Here is a 19,844-nt window from a genome sequence, read left to right as displayed (position 1 = left end):
CCTCGCTGACCGTCCCCCTGTAATATATAACTGCCCTTGCTGACCGCCCCCCCTGTAATATATAACTGCCCTCGCTGACCGCTCCCCCTGTAATATATAACTGCCCTCGCTGACCGTCCCCCCTGTAATATATAACTGCCCTCGCTGACCGCCCCCCCTGTAATATATAACTGCCCTCGCTGACCGTCCCCCTGTAATATATAACTGCCCTCGCTGACCGCCCCCCCTGTAATATATAACTGCCCTCGCTGACCGTCCCCCTGTAATATATAACTGCCCTCTCTGACCGCCCCCCATGTAATATATAACTGCCCTCTCTGACCGTCCCCCCTGTAATATATAACTGCCCTCGCTGACCGTCCCCCTGTAATATATAACTGCCCTCGCTGACCGCCCCCCCTGTAATATATAACTGCCCTCGCTGACCGTCCCCCTGTAATATATAACTGCCCTCGCTGACCGCCCCCCATGTAATATATAACTGCCCTCGCTGACCGCCCCCCCTGTAATATATAACTGCCCTCGCTGACCGTCCCCCTGTAATATATAACTGCCCTCGCTGACCGCCCCCCCTGTAATATATAACTGCCCTCGCTGACCGCCCCCCCTGTAATATATAACTGCCCTCGCTGACCGCCCCCCCTGTAATATATAACTGCCCTCGCTGACCGTCCCCCTGTAATATATAACTGCCCTCGCTGACCGCCCCCCCTGTAATATATAACTGCCCTCGCTGACCGCCCCCCCTGTAATATATAACTGCCCTCGCTGACCGCCCCCCCTGTAATATATAACTGCCCTCGCTGACCGCCCCCCCTGTAATATATAACTGCCCTCGCTGACCGTCCCCCCTGTAATATATAACTGCCCTCGCTGACCGTCCCCCTGTAATATATAACTGCCCTCGCTGACCGCCCCCCCTGTAATATATAACTGCCCTCGCTGACCGCCCCCCCTGTAATATATAACTGCCCTCGCTGACCGCCCCCCCTGTAATATATAACTGCCCTCGCTGACCGTCCCCCTGTAATATATAACTGCCCTCGCTGACCGCCCCCCCTGTAATATATAACTGCCCTCGCTGACCGCCCCCCCTGTAATATATAACTGCCCTCGCTGACCTTTCCCCCTGTAATATATAACTGCCCTCTCTGACCGTCCCCCCTGTAATATATAACTGCCCTCGCTGACCGTCCCCCTGTAATATATAACTGCCCTCGCTGACCGTCCCCCTGTAATATATAACTGCCCTCTCTGACCGTCCCCCCTGTAATATATAACTGCCCTCGCTGACCGCCCCCCCTGTAATATATAACTGCCCTCGCTGACCGTCCCCCTGTAATATATAACTGCCCTCGCTGACCGTCCCCCCTGTAATATATAACTGCCCTCGCTGACCGTCCCCCTGTAATATATAACTGCCCTCGCTGACCGCCCCCCCTGTAATATATAACTGCCCTCGCTGACCGCCCCCCCTGTAATATATAACTGCCCTCGCTGACCGCCCCCCCTGTAATATATAACTGCCCTCGCTGACCGTCCCCCTGTAATATATAACTGCCCTCGCTGACCGCCCCCCCTGTAATATATAACTGCCCTCGCTGACCGCCCCCCCTGTAATATATAACTGCCCTCGCTGACCTTTCCCCCTGTAATATATAACTGCCCTCTCTGACCGTCCCCCCTGTAATATATAACTGCCCTCGCTGACCGTCCCCCTGTAATATATAACTGCCCTCGCTGACCGTCCCCCTGTAATATATAACTGCCCTCTCTGACCGTCCCCCCTGTAATATATAACTGCCCTCGCTGACCGTCCCCCTGTAATATATAACTGCCCTCGCTGACCGTCCCCCTGTAATATATAACTGCCCTCTCTGACCGCCCCCCCTGTAATATATAACTGCCCTCGCTGACCGTCCCCCCTGTAATATATAACTGCCCTCGCTGACCGTCCCCCCTGTAATATATAACTGCCCTCGCTGACCGTCCCCCCTGTAATATATAACTGCCCTCGCTGACCGTCCCCCCTGTAATATATAACTGCCCTCGCTGACCGTCCCCCCTGTAATATATAACTGCCCTCGCTGACCGTCCCCCTGTAATATATAACTGCCCTCGCTGACCGTCCCCCTGTAATATATAACTGCCCTCGCTGACCTTCCCCCCTGTAATATATAACTGCCCTCGCTGACCATCCCCCCTGTAATATATAACTGCCCTCGCTGACCGTCCCCCCTGTAATATATAACTGCCCTCGCTGACCTTCCCCCCTGTAATATATAACTGCCCTCGCTGACCTTCCCCCCTGTAATATATAACTGCCCTCGCTGACCGTCCCCCCTGTAATATATAACTGCCCTCGCTGACCTTCCCCCCTGTAATATATAACTGCCCTCGCTGACCTTCCCCCCTGTAATATATAACTGCCCTCGCTGACCTTCCCCCCTGTAATATATAACTGCCCTCGCTGACCTTCCCCCCTGTAATATATAACTGCCCTCGCTGACCGTCCCCCTGTAATATATAACTGCCCTCGCTGACCTTCCCCCCTGTAATATATAACTGCCCTCGCTGACCTTCCCCCTGTAATATATAACTGCCCTCGCTGACCTTCCCCCCTGTAATATATAACTGCCCTCGCTGACCTTCCCCCCTGTAATATATAACTGCCCTCGCTGACCTTCCCCCCTGTAATATATAACTGCCCTCGCTGACCGTCCCCCCTGTAATATATAACTGCCCTCTCTGACCGTCCCCCCTGTAATATATAACTGCCCTCTCTGACCGTCCCCCCTGTAATATATAACTGCCCTCGCTGACCGTCCCCCCTGTAATATATAACTGCCCTCGCTGACTGTCCCCCCTGTAATATATAACTGCGCTCACTGACCGTCCCCTCCTGAACTATGTAGCTGCGCTCGCTGACCGTACTCCAGTCAGGGGGTGCATCGGTCGTCGCCTCAGTGTCTCATCGTCTTCTCTCCCTTCTGCAGATGCTGATCGGACTTGCCGGGCATCTGACAGGCTACGATGGCTCCTTCTCCTTCCTGCAGCCCGGGCTCCAATATGGCAGCCACTCGTATGTGGGCATGAGAGGGGTGAGCTGTGGGGTGGGGGCGGTCGTTGGTTGGAGGGGTGTGGGGTGAGCTGTGGGGTGGGGGTGGAGGTTGGTTGGAGGGGTGGGGGGTGAGCTATGGGGTGGGGGCGGAGGTTGGTTGGAGGGGTGGGTGGTGATGTGGGGGTGAAGATTGGTCGGCGGGGTGGGGGGTGAGCTGTGGGGTGGGGGTGGAGGTTGGTCGGAGGGGTGGGCGGTGAGCTGTGGGGTGGGGGCGGAGGTTGGTCGGAGGGGTGGGCCGTGAGCTGTGGGTTGGGGGCGGAGGTTAGTCGGAGGGGTGGGGGGTGAGCTGTGGGGTGGGGCGGAGGCTGGTCAGTGGGGTGGGGGGTGAGCTGTGGGATGGGGGCGGAGGTTGGTCGGAGGGGTGGGGGGTGAGCTGTGGGGTGGGGGCAGAGGTTGGTCGGAGGGGTGGGGGGTGAGCTGTGGGGTGGGGGTGGAGGTTGGTCTGTGGGGTGGGGGCGGAGGTTGGTCAGCGGGGTGGGGGGTGAGCTATGGAGTGGGGGCGGAGGTTGTTTGGAGGGATGGGGCAGAGGTTGGTCGGAGGGGTGGGGGGTGAGCTGTGGGGTGGGGGCGGAGGTTGGTCGGAGGGGTGGGGGGTGAGCTGTGGGGTGGGGGTGGAGGTTGGTCTGTGGGGTGGAGGCGGAGGTTGGTCAGCGGGGTGGGGGGTGAGCTATGGAGTGGGGGCGGAGGTTGTTTGGAGGGGTGGGGGGTGGAGGTTGGTCGGAGGGGTGGGGGGGTGAGCTGTGGGGTGGGGGCGGAGGTTGGTTGGAGGGGTGGGGGGTGAGCTGTGGGGTGGGTGCGGAGGTTGGTTGGAGGGGTGGAGGGTGAGCTGTGGGGTGGAGGGTGAGCTGTGGGGGCGGAGGGTGAGCTGTGGGGTGGGGGCGGAGGTTGGTTGGATTGGGGTGGAGGGTGAGCTGTGGGGTGGAGGTTGGTTTGTGGGGTGGAGGGTGAGCTGTGGGGTGGAGGTTGGTCGGTGGGATGGGGGGTGAGCTGTGGGGTTGAGGTTGGTCGGTGGGATGGGGGGTGAGCTGTGGGCGGAGGTTGGTCGGTGGGGTGGGGGGTGAGCTGTGGGCGGAGGTTGGTCGGTGGGATGGGGGTGAGCTGTGGGCGGAGGTTGGTCGGTGGGGTGGGGGGTGAGCTGTGGGCGGAGGTTGGTCGGTGGGATGGGGGGTGAGCTGTGGGCGGAGGTTGGTCGGTGGGATGGGGGGTGAGCTGTGGGCGGAGGTTGGTCGGTGGGATGGGGGGTGAGCTGTGGGCGGAGGTTGGTCGGTGGGATCGGGGGTGAGCTGTGGGCGGAGGTTGGTCGGCGGGATGGGGGGTGAGCTGTGGGCGGAGGTTGGTCGGTGGGATCGGGGGTGAGCTGTGGGCGGAGGTTGGTCGGTGGGATGGGGGGTGAGCTGTGGGGTGCAGATTGGTCGGCGGGATAGGGGGTGAGCTGTGGGCGGAGGTTGGTCGGTGGGGAGCCCCCCCGTTTATCATGGCTTCTCTCTCTGCAGTTCTGCGCCTTCCTCGGGGCCTGGCTTCCTCCCTTTGCTTTTCTCATTGTCCGGCTGCTGTCGCGGTCGGTGGCGGTGGCACTGCTCGCCTCTCTGCTGCTCCTCCTGGGTATGCTGCAGCGCTCAGGTCAGGTATTGGGGGCTTTCCCTGACCAGACGTCATGTAACGCCCCTCTGCTCCCCAGACACCGGCTGCATCACACTGTCGCAGTACATCCTGCTGGATCCGATCCTCATGTTCTTCATCATGGCCGCAGTACTGAGCATGCTCACGTTCCAGTCCTACTCCAGCAGGTACGTGGCCTGGCCCCGCTCCTGACGCTCCCGGGCCCTGGCCCCTCTCCTGACGCTCCCGGGCCCTGGCCCCTCTCCTGACGCTCCCGGGCCCTGGCCCCTCTCCTGACGCTCCCGGGCCCTGGCCCCGCTCCTGACGCTCCCGGGCCCTGGCCCCGCTCCTGACGCTCCCGGGCCCTGGCCCCGCTCCTGACTCTCCCGGGCCCTGGCCCCGCTCCTGACGCTCCCGAATCCTGACCCCGCCCCTGCCCTCTCTCAGGCCACGCCCCTGCCCTCTCTCAGGCCCCATGTCTTCCCTCAGGCCTTTCAGTGCCCCCTGGTGGCTGTGGCTGGCGCTGACTGGAGTGAATCTGGCTGGAGCGATGGGAGTGAAGTTCGTGGGTCTTTTTGTGATCGTCTTGGTTGGTGTGAACACGGCCCGGGACCTGTGGGGGCTTCTGGGAGATCTGCGGATCAGGATGGTGAGTGCTGGCCGGTCTGGGCATTGTGATGATGATGAGATGATCCTGCTTCTCTGTCCCCTGCAGCGGCCGCCTCCACTTCTCTGCCCAGCCTCCTGAGCACCTGCTGCGCTTGTGAGACGCCGCGTCCTATGTCATGACCCCGCGGGACCTAATAAGCAGCGAGGAGAGGGGCGCAGAGAGAAGGCAGCTGCCGCAGGGGACAGAAAGATGCCGGTTCAGAGCCACGAAAATCTCTAAGCCTAAGCACGCACTGCGCTCCCCGGAGCCATCGCTGCGTCTGCATGAGGCCGAACGATTCTGAGCCACGTCAGGCGGCACCGAGAGACAGGGACACAATCCCAAATGTGGTGCCGGCAGCCCGATCCTCCAGGTCTCTGCGGTGATGCTGCATTTGCCGCCATGTTAGCCGGCAGCCCGATCCTCCAGGTCTCTGCGGTGACGCTGCATTTGCCGCCATGTTAGCCGGCAGCCCGATCCTCCAGGTCTCTGCGGTGATGCTGCATTTACCGTCATGTTAGCCGGCAGCCCGATCCTCCAGGTCTCTGCGGTGATGCTGCATTTGCCGCCATGTTAGCCGGCAGCCTGATCCTCCAGGTCTCTGCGGTGATGCTGCATTTGCCGCCATGTTAGCCGGCAGCCCGATCCTCCAGGTCTCTGCGGTGATGCTGCATTTGCCGCCATGTTAGCCGGCAGCCCGATCCTCCAGGTCTCTGCGGTGACGCTGCATTTGCCGCCATGTTAGCCGGCAGCCCGATCCTCCAGGTCTCTGCGGTGACGCTGCATTTGCCGCCATGTTAGCCGGCAGCCCGATCCTCCAGGTTTCTGCGGTGACGCTGCATTTGCCGCCATGTTAGCCGGCAGCCCGATCCTCCAGGTCTCTGCGGAGACGCTGCATTTGCCGCCATGTTAGCCGGCAGCCCGATCCTCCAGGTCTCTGCGGTGATGCTGCATTTGCCGCCATGTTAGCCGGCAGCCCGATCCTCCAGGTCTCTGCGGTGACGCTGCATTTGCCGCCATGTTAGCCGGCAGCCTGATCCTCCAGGTCTCTGCGGTGATGCTGCATTTGCCGCCATGTTAGCCGGCAGCCCGATCCTCCAGGTCTCTGCGGTGATGCTGCATTTGCCGCCATGTTAGCCGGCAGCCCGATCCTCCAGGTCTCTGCGGTGATGCTGCATTTGCCGCCATGTTAGCCGGCAGCCCGATCCTCCAGGTCTCTGCGGTGATGCTGCATTTGCCGCCATGTTAGCCGGCAGCCTGATCCTCCAGGTCTCTGCGGTGATGCTGCATTTGCCGCCATGTTAGCCGGCAGCCCGATCCTCCAGGTCTCTGCGGTGATGCTGCATTTGCCGCCATGTTAGCCGGCAGCCCGATCCTCCAGGTCTCTGCGGTGATGCTGCATTTGCCGCCATGTTAGCCGGCAGCCCGATCCTCCAGGTCTCTGCAGTGACGCTGCATTTGCTGCTGTTTGTGTGGACGCTGTTTTGGGGTAGATATGACATTTTGATCGCTGCTTTATTTTTGGCAGCATTGTCCGGCCGTCACAGAAAATCCACATGACAGACCGCAGGGGAGAGGGCGCGTGCTATGGCCGCCGGAACAGACACACGTGCAAGATTGCATAGTTGACATGCTGCTGTCAGTGATTGTCAGCAGCATTTAATAGGTTAAGATCAGCGAGGGGAGCTGGTAACGACCCTGCCGTTAGCAGCCGGTGTTGGCTGTGTAGCGCCGCTCCATGACATAATAATAGTTCATCGCGGAGTGGAAAAGGGTTAATTAGGACTGTAGTTGATGGCGGGTGATACCTGCTGGTCCCTGTAGTCCGTCTTTACATGGTGCACCAGGGCCGTGTTCTCACTCATCGTATCGTCTTTTTGTCCCTCCTATCACAGGATGTTGTCGTCCGACACGTGGCTGCCCGTGTCCTCTGCCTCATTTTGCTGCCGCTCGCCCTCTACGCCCTGATTTTTGTCGTCCATTTTGCTGTTCTTAATAGCAGGTACGATTAGGATATATGTGAGCTCTCACCAGCGGGGGGCAGCATGCTACGGAGACGGGTGAACGCCAGTAGAACCGGTGCAGTTGCCATAACAACGAGCCGTGGCGTCCGACGTGGCGCGCTCAGAGCTGTGGGCATCTGCTCCAGGCTCTGCACATGGAAACGACTGATTATTATCACTGACGCGAGTCCCCGGGCCCCGTCCTCTGCTGTCACTTGTAGTCCACCCTGGTGTAGTCTCCAGTATGTGGCCCCAGAGCCCGGCACACGTGGCCCCGGTTGTCACATGTCTCTCGCTGCAGTGGTCCTGGGGACGGATTCTTCAGCTCGGCCTTCCAGTCCCGTCTGATTGGGAACAACCTGCACAATGCCACCATGCCAGAGCGTGAGTATGGGGTCAGCTCAGGGGGACGGGCGGCTCCGGGGAGGGGTGGAAGGGGCAGCACCAGGGGACGGGGGGCGGCGGGGGCAGCTCCGGGGGACAGGCGGTGGAGGGCAGCTCTGGGGGACGGGCGGCGGAGGGCAGCTCTGGGGGACTGGCGGCTCCGGGGGAGGGGCTGCTCCGGGGACGGGTGGCGGAGGGCAGCTCTGGGGGACGGGCGGCGGAGGGGGATGGGCGGCGGAGGGCAGCTGCGGGGGACGGGCAGCGGAGGGCAGCTCTGGGGGACGGGCGGCTCTGGGGGACAGGCAGCTCCGGGGGCGGGGCGGCGGAGGGCAGCTCCGGGGAAGGGGGAAGGGATGGCGGAGGGCAGCTCTGGGGGAGGGGCGGCGGGGGCAGCTCCAGAGGGGGGGCTGCTCCGGGGGTGCGGCAGTAGGGAAAGCTCCGGAGGTGAGGCGGCGGGGGCAGCTCCAGTGGGGGGGCTGCTCCGGGGGTGCGGCGGTAGGGGCAGCTCCAGTGGGGGGGCTGCTCCGGGGGTGCGGCGGTAGAGGAAGCTCCGGAGGTGAGGCGGCAGGGGCAGCTCCAGTGGGGGGGCTGCTCCGGGGGTGTGGCAGTAGGGGAAGCTCCGGAGGTGAGGCGGCGGGGGCAGCTCCAGTGGGGGGGCTGCTCCGGGGGTGTGGCAGTAGGGGAAGCTCCGGAGGTGAGGCGGCGGGGGCAGCTCCAGTGGGGGGGCTGCTCCGGGGGTGTGGCAGTAGGGGAAGCTCTGGAGGTGAGGCGGCGGGGGCAGCTCCAGTGGGGGGGCTGCTCCGGGGGTGCGGCGGTAGGGGAAGCTCCGGGGGAAGGGCGGCGGGGGCAGCTCCAGAGGGGGGGCTGCTCCGGGGGTGTGGCAGTAGGGGAAGCTCCGGAGGTGAGGCGGCGGGGGCAGCTCCAGTGGGGGGGCTGCTCCGGGGGTGCGGCGGTAGGGGAAGCTCCGGGGGAAGGGCGGCGGGGGCAGCTCCAGTGGGGGGGCTGCTCCGGGGGTGCGGCAGTAGGGGTAGCTCCGGAGGTGTGGCGGCGGGGGCAGCTGCAGTTGGGGGGCTGTTCCGGGGGTGCGGCGGTAGGGGAAGCTCCGGGGGAGGGGCGGCGGGGGCCGCATCGGGGGCTCCATTGTCTTATGATTTGGTGGTTTCTCCTCCAGACCTGGCGTACGGCTCGGTGATTACCCTGAAGAACGTGCGCACTGCCGCCGGATACCTGCACTCACACTGGCACCTGTACCCAGAAGGGGTGGGGGCGCGGCAGCAGCAGGTGGGCACCACAGACACGTGTCCCCTGGGCCTGCACCTCCTCCGCTGACCTTCTCTCCTTCCTCAGGTCACCACGTATTCCCACAAGGATCCCAATAACCTGTGGATGGTGAAGAAGCACGACGCCGAGTACGGTAATGGTGGGCACTGGTAGTAGTGGCTGGGGACGGTGCGGATGCCGCCCTGCTCATCTCTGTTTTCTCTGCTGACTTTGCTCTTCCTCCAGACTCTGACGCTGCCCCAGAGTTTGTGCATCATGGAGACCTGATCCGCCTGGAGCATAAAGCGTGAGTGGCCAACACACGGGCGACATCTGGGTACAAGTGGAAAGGGTTAATGTCTGCCTACCATGTCCTGCTCATAAGGCCGTCCATTACATAGCGGGCCCCGAAGAAAGAGCCCACTGTGCCACACCAAAGGCTCGTCTGCCTCCATCATCCACACATCAGACAGGACTGGAGTCTACAATCCACCCTCTAATGCATTTCCTGGCATGAAGCGCTGGGTGGTCCGCAGTTCTGCTGTGGGCCTCACCACCTTGTAACATGCAGGGGAGGCTGGAGTGGATGGAACAATCCAGCTTCTCATACTGCCGGGGTCGTGTGGTCTGGGTGCCGGCGATGTGTGGTCTGCATGCCAGGGTCGTGTCGTGTGGTCTGGATGCTGGGGTGGGAGGTCCGGGTGCCATGGTCTTGTGGTGGTCCGGGGGTCATGTCGTCTGGGTGCCAGGGTGGGTGGTCCGGGTGCCGTGGTCATGTGGGTGGTCCAGGGGTCGCGTGGCCTGGGGTCGTGCGGTCTGCGTGCCGGGGGTGGGTGTCGGGGGTCGCGCGGTCTGGGTGCCGGGGTCGTGTGGTCTGCATGCCCGGGTGGGTGGTCCGGGTGTCGAGGTCATGTGGTCTGGGTGCCGGGGTGGGAGGGTGGTCTGCAGGCAGGAGGTGGGTGGTCTGGATGCTGGGGTGGGTAGTCCGGGGGTCGTGTGGTCTGGGTGGGTGGTCCGGGTGCCGTGGTCATGTGGGTGGTCCGGGGGTTGCGTGGCCTGGGTGTCGGGGTCATGTGGTCTGCGTGCCGGGGGTGGGTGGTCTGGGTGCCAGGGGTCGCGTGGTCTGGGTTCTGGGTTGGGTGGTCTGCATGCCGTGGTCGGGTGGTCCCTGTGGTGTGGTCATGTGGTCTGCATGCCGGGGTGGGTGGTCCGGGTGCCGTGGTTGTCTTGGTGCCGGGGTGGGTAGTCTGCGTGCCGGGGTCGTGTTGTCTGGATGCTGGGGTGGGTGGTCTGGGTGCCAGGGTCCAGGTGCCGTGGTCGTGTGGGTGGTGCCGGGGTCGCGTGGTCTGGGTGCCAGGGTGGGTGGTCTGGGGGTCGTGTGGTCTGGGTGCCAGGGTGGGTGGTCCGGGTGCCGTGGTCATGTGGGTGGTCCAGGGGTTGCGTGGCCTGGGTACCGGGGTCATGTGGTCTGCGTGCCAGGGGTCGCGTGGTCTAGGTGCTGGGGTGGGTGGTCTGCGTGCCGTGGTCGTCTTGGTGCCGGGGTGGGTAGTCTGCTTGCTGGGGTCGTGTGGTCTGGATGCTGGTGTGTGTGTGGTATGGGCAATATATATATATTCTTTTATATTTATTGTTATTTGGTGCCCCATATATGATGATTCTCATCTCTAGCTACCGATAGGTCTCTGAGGTTATGTATACACATTTATATATTCTCACCTAATCATTTTTGTGTTCTGTATGCCTCATGAGATTTTCTATTTGGGTATGTGCAATATAGAGTTTGGGGAATATTGACCATCACAGATACCCCGTTTCGGCCTGTACAATTTTTATCCTATTTCTTACTCACTTACGTGCAGTACTATGTATTATATTCCACCAAAATATAGGAAGGTACTCTGCTATAGCTGGCTCCCCCAGTAGTGGCTTTTGTCCACTATTTTTTATGGTGTTTTAATTGTTGGTCGGTATATTCTTCTGTATATGTGTGTCAGGATTTATATGTTTTGAATAAATTGATGTATATTTATGGTAAATTATTCATTGTTGATTATTTGGGTGATCACCGCTAGTAAGCATATCTCCTTTTTTTCTTTCATTGCCATGTGTACTATGTTTTGATATGCTAGGGGTAGATCCCGAACAATAGATGGTGCCCTCCTAATTAGTGGTGTTTGGTGGTCTGCGTGCCGTGGTCGTCTTGGTCCCGGGTTGGGTAGTCTGCTTGCCGGGGTCGTGTGGTCTGGATGCTGGTGTGTGTGTGGTCTGGGTGCCAGGGTCCGGGTGCCGTGGTCGTGTGGGTGGTTCAGGAGTGGGTGGTCTGGGTGCCGGAAGCGGGTGCCGGGGTCGGGTGGTCCCTGTGGCGTGGTCATGTGGTCTGCCTGCCGGGGTGGGTGGTCCGGGTGCCGTGGTCGTCTTGGTGCCGGGGTGGGTAGTCTGCTTGCCGGGGTCGTGTGGTCTGGATGCTGGGGTGTGTGGTCTGGGTGCCAGGGTCCAGGTGCCGTGGTCGTGTGGGTGGTTCAGAAGTGGGTGGTCTGGGTGCCGGGAGTGGGTGGACTGGGTGCCGGGAGCGGGTGGTGCGGGTGCCGGGGTCGGGTGGTCCCTGTGGCGTGGTCATGTGGTCTGCCTGCCGGGGTGGGTGGTCCGGGTGCCGTGGTCGTCTTGGTGCCGGGGTGGGTAGTCTGCTTGCCGGGGTCGTGTGGTCTGGATGCTGGGGTGTGTGGTCTGGGTGCCAGGGTCCAGGTGCCGTGGTCGTGTGGGTGGTTCAGGAGTGGGTGGTCTGGGTGCCGGGAGTGGGTGGTGCGGGTGCCGGGGTCGCGTGGTCTGGGTGCAGGGGGTGGGTGGTCTGCATGCTGGGGTGGGTAGTCTGCGTGCCGGGGTCGTGTGGTCTGGATAGGGTGGGTAGTCCGGGTGCCGTGGTCGTGTGGTGGTCCAGGGGTCGCGTGGCCTGGGTGCTGGGGTGGATGGTCTGAGTGCCGGGGTCGTGTGGTCTGGGTGCCAGGTGGGGTGGTCCGGGGGTCGCGTGGCCTGGGTGCCGGGGTCGCGTGGCCTGGGTGCCGGGGTCGCGTGGTCCAGGGGTCGCGTGGCCTGGGTGCCGGGGGTCGCGTGGCCTGGGTGCCAGGTTGCCTAGTCCAGGGGTCGCGTGGTCTGGGTGCCGGGGTCGTGTGGTCTGGGTGCCAGGGTCGTGTGGTCTGGGTGCCACGGTGGGTGGTCCGGGAGTCGTGTGGTCTGGGTGTCGGGGTCGTGTGGTCTGGGTGTCGGGGTCGTGTGGTCTGGGTGTCGGTGTCGGGGTCGTGTGGTCTGGGTTTCGGGGTCGTGTGGTGTGGTCTGGGTGCCGGGGTCGTGTGGTGTGGTCTGGGTGCCGGGGTCGTGTGGTCTGGGTGCCGGGGTCGTGTGGTCTGGGTGCCGGGGTCGTGTGGTCTGGGTGCCGGGGTCGTGTGGTCTGGGTGCCGGGGTCGTGTGGTCTGGGTGCCGGGGTCGTGTGGTCTGGGTGCCGGGGTCGTGTGGTCTGGGTGCCGGGGTCGTGTGGTCTGGGTGCCGGGGTCGTGTGGTCTGGGTGCCGGGGTCGTGTGGTCCGGGTGCCGGGGTCGTGTGGTCCGGGTGCCGGGGTCGTGTGGTCCGGGTGCCGGGGTCGTGTGGTCCGGGTGCCGGGGTCGTGTGGTCCGGGTGCCGGGGTCGTGTGGTCTGCGTGCCGGGGGTGGGTGGTCTGTGTGCACAGCGGTCAGATCCCCACGTTCTGCCGGTACAGCTGCTTTATTATTACCCCATGAAGGGTTAAATGCCCATGGGCGCGCGGCCCTGCTGTGTGCGGATGTGGCCTGGGTGCCGGCGTGGATGGCCTGGGTGCCAGGGTCGTGTGGTCTGGGTGCCGGGGTCGTGTGGTCTGCGTTCCGGGGTCGTGTGGTCTGCGTTCCGGGGTCGTGTGGTCTGCGTTCCGGGGGTGGGTGGTCTGCGTGCCGGGGGTGGGTGGTCTGTGTGCACAGCGGTCAGATCCCCACGTTCTGCCGGTACAGCTGCTTTATTATTACCCCATGAAGGGTTAAATGCCCATGGGCTCGCGGCCCTGCTGTGTGCAGATGTGGAGGGTCCGCCGTCCTTCTGGGATTATAGCGGCTGCCGTGTTTACATGACTCGTATCTACAGGATCAGGGGATCTGGCCGCCGCTCATCCTCCACATAAACAGCACCAGCAACAGCCTCGTAAAGCCGGTCCTCTGCTGTGCCTCCTGTCAGTCACTGGTCCCTGGAGATGGAAAAAGGAGACCAGCGTGTGACCTCTCTTCGCCGGCTCCGCACTTTATGGCCCATGTCTAAATATTAGTGTCTGAAAAGCCTGACCTGGCTGCTCCCTCAGAGCTGGAGGCTGGGGTCCGGGGCCCACCGGAGCGGGATACAAACAGCAGATGGAAGGGTTGTACGCACTCAGAACCATGGCGGCTCTCTCTGAAGAAGAGGCTCTGCAGCAGCACACAGGCTGTGGCAGGAGAGTGGCCATGCTTTTCCTGGACGACCCCTATGTAGAGTGACCCCAGACCGGGCACAGTTGGTCCCTTTTAGGCTGTCGGTGGTGCCCTGGAGACGAGGGCGGAGTAGCGTCATGTGTGACGTGGGGGGACGTGGGGTCCCGGGGGGACGTGGGGTCTCGGGGATTCATATTCTGTAGGTCGTGTTTCCTGTTTCTGCTCCTCCATTTCTCACACATGATTTCCTCATGTCCTCCCAGCACTGGCCGTAACCTCCATAGTCATCAGCGGGAGGCGCCACTGACCAAGAAGCATCTGCAGGTGACGGCGTACGGCACGGTGAGGGTGACAGACACTTCTCCTCACTCCTCGGGGGGCTTCTCTCTGCTTGTCACTGCTTCTCTCTTCACAGAATGGGACAGGAGACAGCAATGACTTCTGGAGGATTGAGGTGACCGGCGGCAAAAATAAAGTGAAAGTTCTGCGCAGTCAGATCCGCCTGCTGCACCTCTCCACGGGCTGCGCTCTGGGATCATCGGGGAAGACTCTTCCTAAGTGGTGAGATATGGCGGAGCATGGGATTGTGAGGCCGGGGGGCACAAACCTGTCACCCACCCACATTACAATACTAATCCCAGCAGCCGGCTGAGATCGCACTCACTATATCTGGTCTGACCCCATGCCAAAGCGTTTAGTCACCGTACCCCTAAGTCCAGGTCCACCTGTAAAATCACCATGCACATCCTGTACTGATGCTGTATTATACTCCAGAGCTGCACTCACTATTCTGCTGGAGCAGTCACTCTGTACATACATTACATTACTGATCCTGAGTTGCATCCTGTATTATACTCCAGAGCTGCACACACTATTCTGCTGGTGCAGTCACTGTGTACATACATTACATTACTGATCCTGAGTTACATCCTGTATTATACTCCAGAGCTGCACTCACTATTCTGCTGGAGCAGTCACTGTGTACATACATTACATTACTGATCCTGAGTTACATCCTGTATTATACTCCAGAGCTGCACTCACTATTCTGCTGGTGGAGTCACTGTGTACATACATTACATTACTGATCCTGACTTACCTCCTGTATTATATTCAAGAGCTGCACTCACTATTCTGCTGGTGGAATCACTATGTACATACATTACATTACTGATCCTGTACTGATCTTGAGTTACCTCCTGTATTATACTCCAGAGCTGCACTCACTATTCTGCTGGTGCAGTCACTGTGTACATACATTACATTACTGATCCGGAGTTACCTCCTGTATTATACTCCAGAGCTGCACTCACTATTCTGCTGGTGCAGTCACTGTGTACATACATTACATTACTGATCCTGAGTTATATCCTGTATTATACTCCAGAGCTGCACTTACTATTCTGCTGGTGCAGTCACTGTGTACATACATTACATTACTGATCCTGAGTTACATCCTGTATTATACTCCAGAGCTGCACTCACTGTTCTGCTGGTGTAGTCACTGTGTACATACATTACATTACTGATCCTGAGTTACATCCTGTATTATACTCCAGAGCTGCACTCACTATTCTGCTGGTGCAGTCACTGTGTACATACATTAAATTACTGATCCTGAGTTACACCCTTTATTATACTCCAGATATCACGCAAGGTGTGGGAAAGACTAAGTGCAACTCAAAGGGAAGGGGGAAAGGGAGCCCAGACTCTAGGGTAAGGGGGACTGGAGACCTCCTAGGCTGATCTGATATCACCCTGTCTCTGCTAATGTCCCTATATTGGTTCCTCACCAATCGCCGCACGCAAACCTTAACCCTGTATTTCCCTAGCGCTTGGCCCTGTATAGGGAAGGGGGGATGAGCACTAGTCGATCCCCACTAACGACTAAAGACAACAAGGGAGACAAATACAGGGGAAAGTAGCTTAGCTTTAGATGACTTCAGAGAGATAACTCCAAGCATCCTCCTAGCTCCACAGAGGAAGATAGCAGTGTGAGAGCTCCAAGCCTTCACAAGGAAACATGAGTATCACCGGCACCTCCCTGCTGCAAAGTGAAACTATTTAAACACCCAGGCCAGGGTGTCAATTAGCAGGAGGGAGGTAGACGCTGGGTCCTAAAGTGAAGCAGCTAAGAATGTGTCTGTAATGCCAAACGAAGAGATCTTCTGCAACCAACTGCAGGGCGACTGTCTTGTCACATCTGACACACCCGTGATACCAAAGCTGTGCTCACTGTTCTACTGGTGTTTTTTTGACCTGTCAGTAAACTTGAGGCCGCTGTTGCTGTTTACAACCTAGTAGGGCTCCTGTAATCCGGGGGGCCGGGTGAGGAGCGCGTGTCCCCATCATTCCAGTATGGCGCACTCTGCTGGTCAGATGTGCTGTGTACAGGACTTGCTTTGTTCCCCAGGGGCTGGGAGCAGGGCGAGGTGACGTGCAGCCCGTATCTACGTGAGAGCCCCAACACCCAGTGGAGCGTGGAGGACCACGAGAACGTCCGGCGTAAGTGTGTTACCCCTCTTCAGAGTCCGTCCCTCCCCGCCTCGTCAGAGTCCGCCCGTCCCTCCCCGCCTCGTCAGAGTCCGCCCGTCCCTCCCCGCCTCGTCAGAGTCCGCCCGTCCCTCCCCGCCTCGTCAGAGTCCGCCCGTCCCTCCCCGCCTCGTCAGAGTCCGCCCGTCCCTCCCCGCCTCGTCAGAGTCCGCCCTTCCCTCCCCGCCTCGTCAGAGTCCGCCCGTCCCTCCCCGCCTCGTCAGAGTCCGCCCGTCCCTCCCCGCCTCGTCAGAGTCCGCCCTTCCCTCCCCGCCTCGTCAGAGTCCGCCCGTCCCTCCCCGCCTCGTCAGAGTCCGCCCGTCCCTCCCCGCCTCGTCAGAGTCCGCCCTTCCCTCCCCGCCTCGTCAGAGTCCGCCCGTCCCTCCCCGCCTCGTCAGAGTCCGCCCGTCCCTCCCCGCCTCGTCAGAGTCCGCCCGTCCCTCCCCGCCTCGTCAGAGTCCGCCCGTCCCTCCCCGCCTCGTCAGAGTCCGCCCGTCCCTCCCCGCCTCGTCAGAGTCCGCCCGTCCCTCCCCGCCTCGTCAGAGTCCGCCCGTCCCTCCCCACCTCGTCAGAGTCCGCCCGTCCCTCCCCGCCTCGTCAGAGTCCGCCCGTCCCTCCCCGCCTCGTCAGAGGCCGCCCGTCCCTCCCCGTCCCTTCTGTCTCCTGCACTCTCAATCTCCATCACAGTGTTGAAGATCTCGGTCTCCATCCTGAAGCCGTCCTTCTTGGAGGCGCTGGCGGAGTCGCACGTGGTGATGCTGCGGGTGAGCGATGTCCTCTGTGCTTGGGGGCTTTTAAACGGTCTTTGATTGTAACTGGCTATTTTGCTTCCTAAGGCAAATAGTGGGCTGAAGCCCAAGGAGCACGAAGTGACATCCAAGCCCTGGCACTGGCCCATTAACTTCCAGGTGAGAGTGCCCCCATCCTGCCAGCCGGCCCCCCACTATCAGCAGTGTGACTGACTTCTCCCCTCACAGGGTCTCCGCTTCTCTGGTGTGAACGCTACGGATTTCCGGATTTATCTGCTGGGGAATCCGGTGAGTTCTGTACCTGTCAGAGGACGGCGGTGACGCCCCCGGTTCTTATCTTGTCTCGTGTCCCCGGTAGGTAATTTGGTTTCTGAACCTGGGCGGTCTCATCCTGTACGTGGTGCTGGCGCTCTGTGCGGCGGTCTCCTTGCAGCGTGGCCTCTCCTTGTCCGGGGAGGTGAGGGGTAAGTGCTGCTCCATCTCCTGTCCTGTGTCCTCTCCTGGTGACCACTAATGATCTGTGTGATGGGGGGCTGTCTTGCAGATGTCTTTTCCCTTCTACTGGAGGGCGGGGGGCAGCTGATGTCGGGGTGGCTGCTCCACTATTTGCCTTTCTTCTTCATGGGCCGAGTCTTGTATTATCACCACTACTTCCCCGCCATGCTCTTCTCCAGTATGCTGAGCGGTGAGTGCCGGGGGCATGAGCGTCGAGCGCCGGGGGCCTGAGCGTCAAGTGCCAGCTCCTGAGGGTTGAATGCCAGGGGCCTGAGCATCGAGTGCCAGCTACTAAGCGTGGAGCTCCGGGGGCCTGAGCCTCGAGTGCCAGCTCCTGAGCGTTGAGCGCCGTGGGCCTGGGCATTGAGCGCCGTGGGCCTGGGCATTGAGCGCCGTGGGCAAGGGCATTGAGCGCCGTGGGCCTGGGCGTTGAATGCCGGGGGCCTGGGCGTTGAATGCCGGGGGCCTGAGCGTTGAAAGCCGGGGGCCTGAGCGTCGAGCACCTGAGTATTGAGTGTGGGCTCCTGAGCGCCGGGGGCCTGAGTATTGAGTGCCAGCTCCTGAGCGTTAAATGCTGGGGGCCTGAGTGTCGAGCACCGGGCGCCTGATCGTTGAATGCCGGGAGCCTGAGTATTGAGTGCCGGTTCATGAGCATCAAGCGCTGGGGGCCTGAGTACTGAGTGCCAGCTCCTGAGCGTTTAATGCCGGGGGCCTGAGTATTGAGTGCCGGGGCCTGAGCGTCGAGCGCCGGGGGCCTGAGCGTCGAGCGCCGGGGGTCTGAGTTGATTGCGGGCTCCTGAGTGTCAAGCGCCGGGGACTTGAGTATTGAGTGCCAGCTCCTGACCGTTAAATGTCGGGGGCCTGAGCGTCGAGCGCCAGGGGCCTGAGTATTGAGTGCCAGCTCCTGACTGTTGAATGCCGGCGGCCTGAGCGTCGATCGCCGGGGGCCTGAGCGTCGAGCGCCGGGGGCCTGAGTTGAGTGCGGGCTCCTGAGCGTCGAGCGCCGGGGTCCTGAGTATTGAGTGCCAGCTCCTGACCGTTGAATGCCGGGGGCCTGTCAGGTACCGGCTCCTGAGCGTTGAGCGCCGGGGTGTGAGCGTCGAGCGCCGGGGGCCTGAGTTGAGTGCGGGCTCCTGAGTGTCAAGCGCCAAGGACTTGAGTATTGAGTGCCAGCTCCTGACCGTCGAGCGCCGGGGGCCTGAGCGTCAAGCGCCAGGGGCCTGATCGCCGGGGGCCTGAGTTGAGTGCGGGCTCCTGAGCGCCGGGGTCCTGAGTATTGAGTGACAGCTCCTGACCGTTGAATGCCGGGGGCCTGAGTGTCAGGTACCGGCTCCTGAGCGTCGAGCGCCGGGGGCATGAGCGTCGAGCGCCAGGGGCATGAGTATTGGGTGCCAGCTCCTGAGCGTCGGGGGCCTGAGCTTTGAGTGCCAGCTTCTGAGTGTTGAATGCCGAGGGCCTGAGTATTGAGTGCCGTATCCTGAGCGTCGAGCGCCGGGGGCCTGAGTGTCGAGTGCGCCGGCGTCTGAACAGGGCACGGGGCACGGGAGGGTAATGTGCGGTCTCTTCTGACTGTCTCTCTCCATACAGCGGTCACGTTCTGGTCTCTGCTCCGGTTGGGTGCTGCCATCCTCTGCCCGTCCCGGCGCGGTGCTGTGTGCGCGGTGGGGATGACTTTGCTGTCTGGGACTCTGCTGTACAGGTGGGTGATGCCGCGGGCAGGTGGCGGGGCAGTGGTAGATGGCGCCGGCTGCTGTCTCCTGCCCGTGACTCGTGCTTCTCTTGCAGCTTCTACCTCTTCCATCCTCTGGCCTACGGCATGGTGGGGTCTCTGTCTGACGCTGCTGACAGTCCCATGGCAGGACTGCGCTGGATGGACTCCTGGGACTTCTGAACACGGCGCCGGATCAGTAGTCGGTGCAGTAGTGCTGTGTACCGGTGGAGTGGACTCCAGTGCCACGTGCGGGTCTCTGGATCTGTGGAGTGCGGGGGAGGGGACGAATTCTCGCACATATGTCATGGCGTCCAATGCCTTCAGCGCTCATGGGTTAACCCCTCACATGCTGTCCCTTGTATGATGGATGAGGCCCCGAGCCGCTCACCCGCCTCCTCATTGTCCTGCTTTACAATGGGGGGCCCTCCAGTGGTTACGGCCGTGTACGTGGACTCGTGGTGAGCCCCCTGGAGCCGCGCGTCGGTATGCAGAGACCTGCGGGGGAGGAGGTAGTGTGGAGATTGGGGTCGGTGGATGCAGTTGCCATGGCGATAGGGCAGGACGGGAAGAAAGCGGCAGATTAGGACGGAGCAGAGGTCTCTGCTTTCCGCTCCCTGATTACATCTGCAGGATGCCGCGCCGGTAATTGTACCTAACGCCTTTAACCCCGCGCTGTCTGGGCTGCACCGTCATCATCTGCACAGGACTGCAATTTGATCCTCCCTGCACCCCTAACATCAGCGGTACACGCCGGCCCTCGCTCTGGCCCGTGTGGCCCTTGTCTTCCGTCCACCAGCGGCCGGTGTCCATTACCCTCTTATACCACTGCTCCCAGTGTGAACTGTGTGGAGAGCGGGAGATGCAATAAACGGTTCTCAGCG

General features: G+C 61.2%; 1 protein-coding gene across 1 annotated transcript in view; it reads left to right on the top strand.

Moving 5' to 3' along the window:
- Positions 1–19,844, top strand: part of POMT2 (protein O-mannosyltransferase 2) — a 21,295-nt gene extending 1,451 nt beyond the window's left edge. Inside the window, exons 3-21 of the mRNA XM_073638126.1 lie at positions 2,997–3,101; positions 4,615–4,723; positions 4,800–4,908; positions 5,210–5,369; positions 7,265–7,371; positions 7,674–7,756; positions 8,928–9,037; positions 9,104–9,170; positions 9,263–9,323; positions 13,740–13,818; positions 13,892–14,037; positions 15,890–15,981; positions 16,696–16,772; positions 16,845–16,916; positions 16,986–17,045; positions 17,116–17,221; positions 17,302–17,442; positions 18,840–18,951; positions 19,038–19,844. Of these exons, the coding sequence (XP_073494227.1) occupies positions 2,997–3,101; positions 4,615–4,723; positions 4,800–4,908; positions 5,210–5,369; positions 7,265–7,371; positions 7,674–7,756; positions 8,928–9,037; positions 9,104–9,170; positions 9,263–9,323; positions 13,740–13,818; positions 13,892–14,037; positions 15,890–15,981; positions 16,696–16,772; positions 16,845–16,916; positions 16,986–17,045; positions 17,116–17,221; positions 17,302–17,442; positions 18,840–18,951; positions 19,038–19,143 (1,902 nt within the window). The 3' untranslated portion in view covers positions 19,144–19,844. The remainder of the gene's footprint in view (positions 1–2,996; positions 3,102–4,614; positions 4,724–4,799; positions 4,909–5,209; positions 5,370–7,264; positions 7,372–7,673; positions 7,757–8,927; positions 9,038–9,103; positions 9,171–9,262; positions 9,324–13,739; positions 13,819–13,891; positions 14,038–15,889; positions 15,982–16,695; positions 16,773–16,844; positions 16,917–16,985; positions 17,046–17,115; positions 17,222–17,301; positions 17,443–18,839; positions 18,952–19,037) is intronic.

Source organism: Phyllobates terribilis, unplaced genomic scaffold, assembly GCF_046119375.1.
Source record: "Phyllobates terribilis strain yellow unplaced genomic scaffold, ASM4611937v1 Scaffold_7__3_contigs__length_470593459, whole genome shotgun sequence".
Classification (NCBI taxonomy): Eukaryota; Metazoa; Chordata; class Amphibia; order Anura; family Dendrobatidae; genus Phyllobates; species Phyllobates terribilis.
The sequence above is the reverse complement of the archived record's forward strand: the minus strand, read 5'-3'. Positions and strand labels throughout refer to the sequence as shown.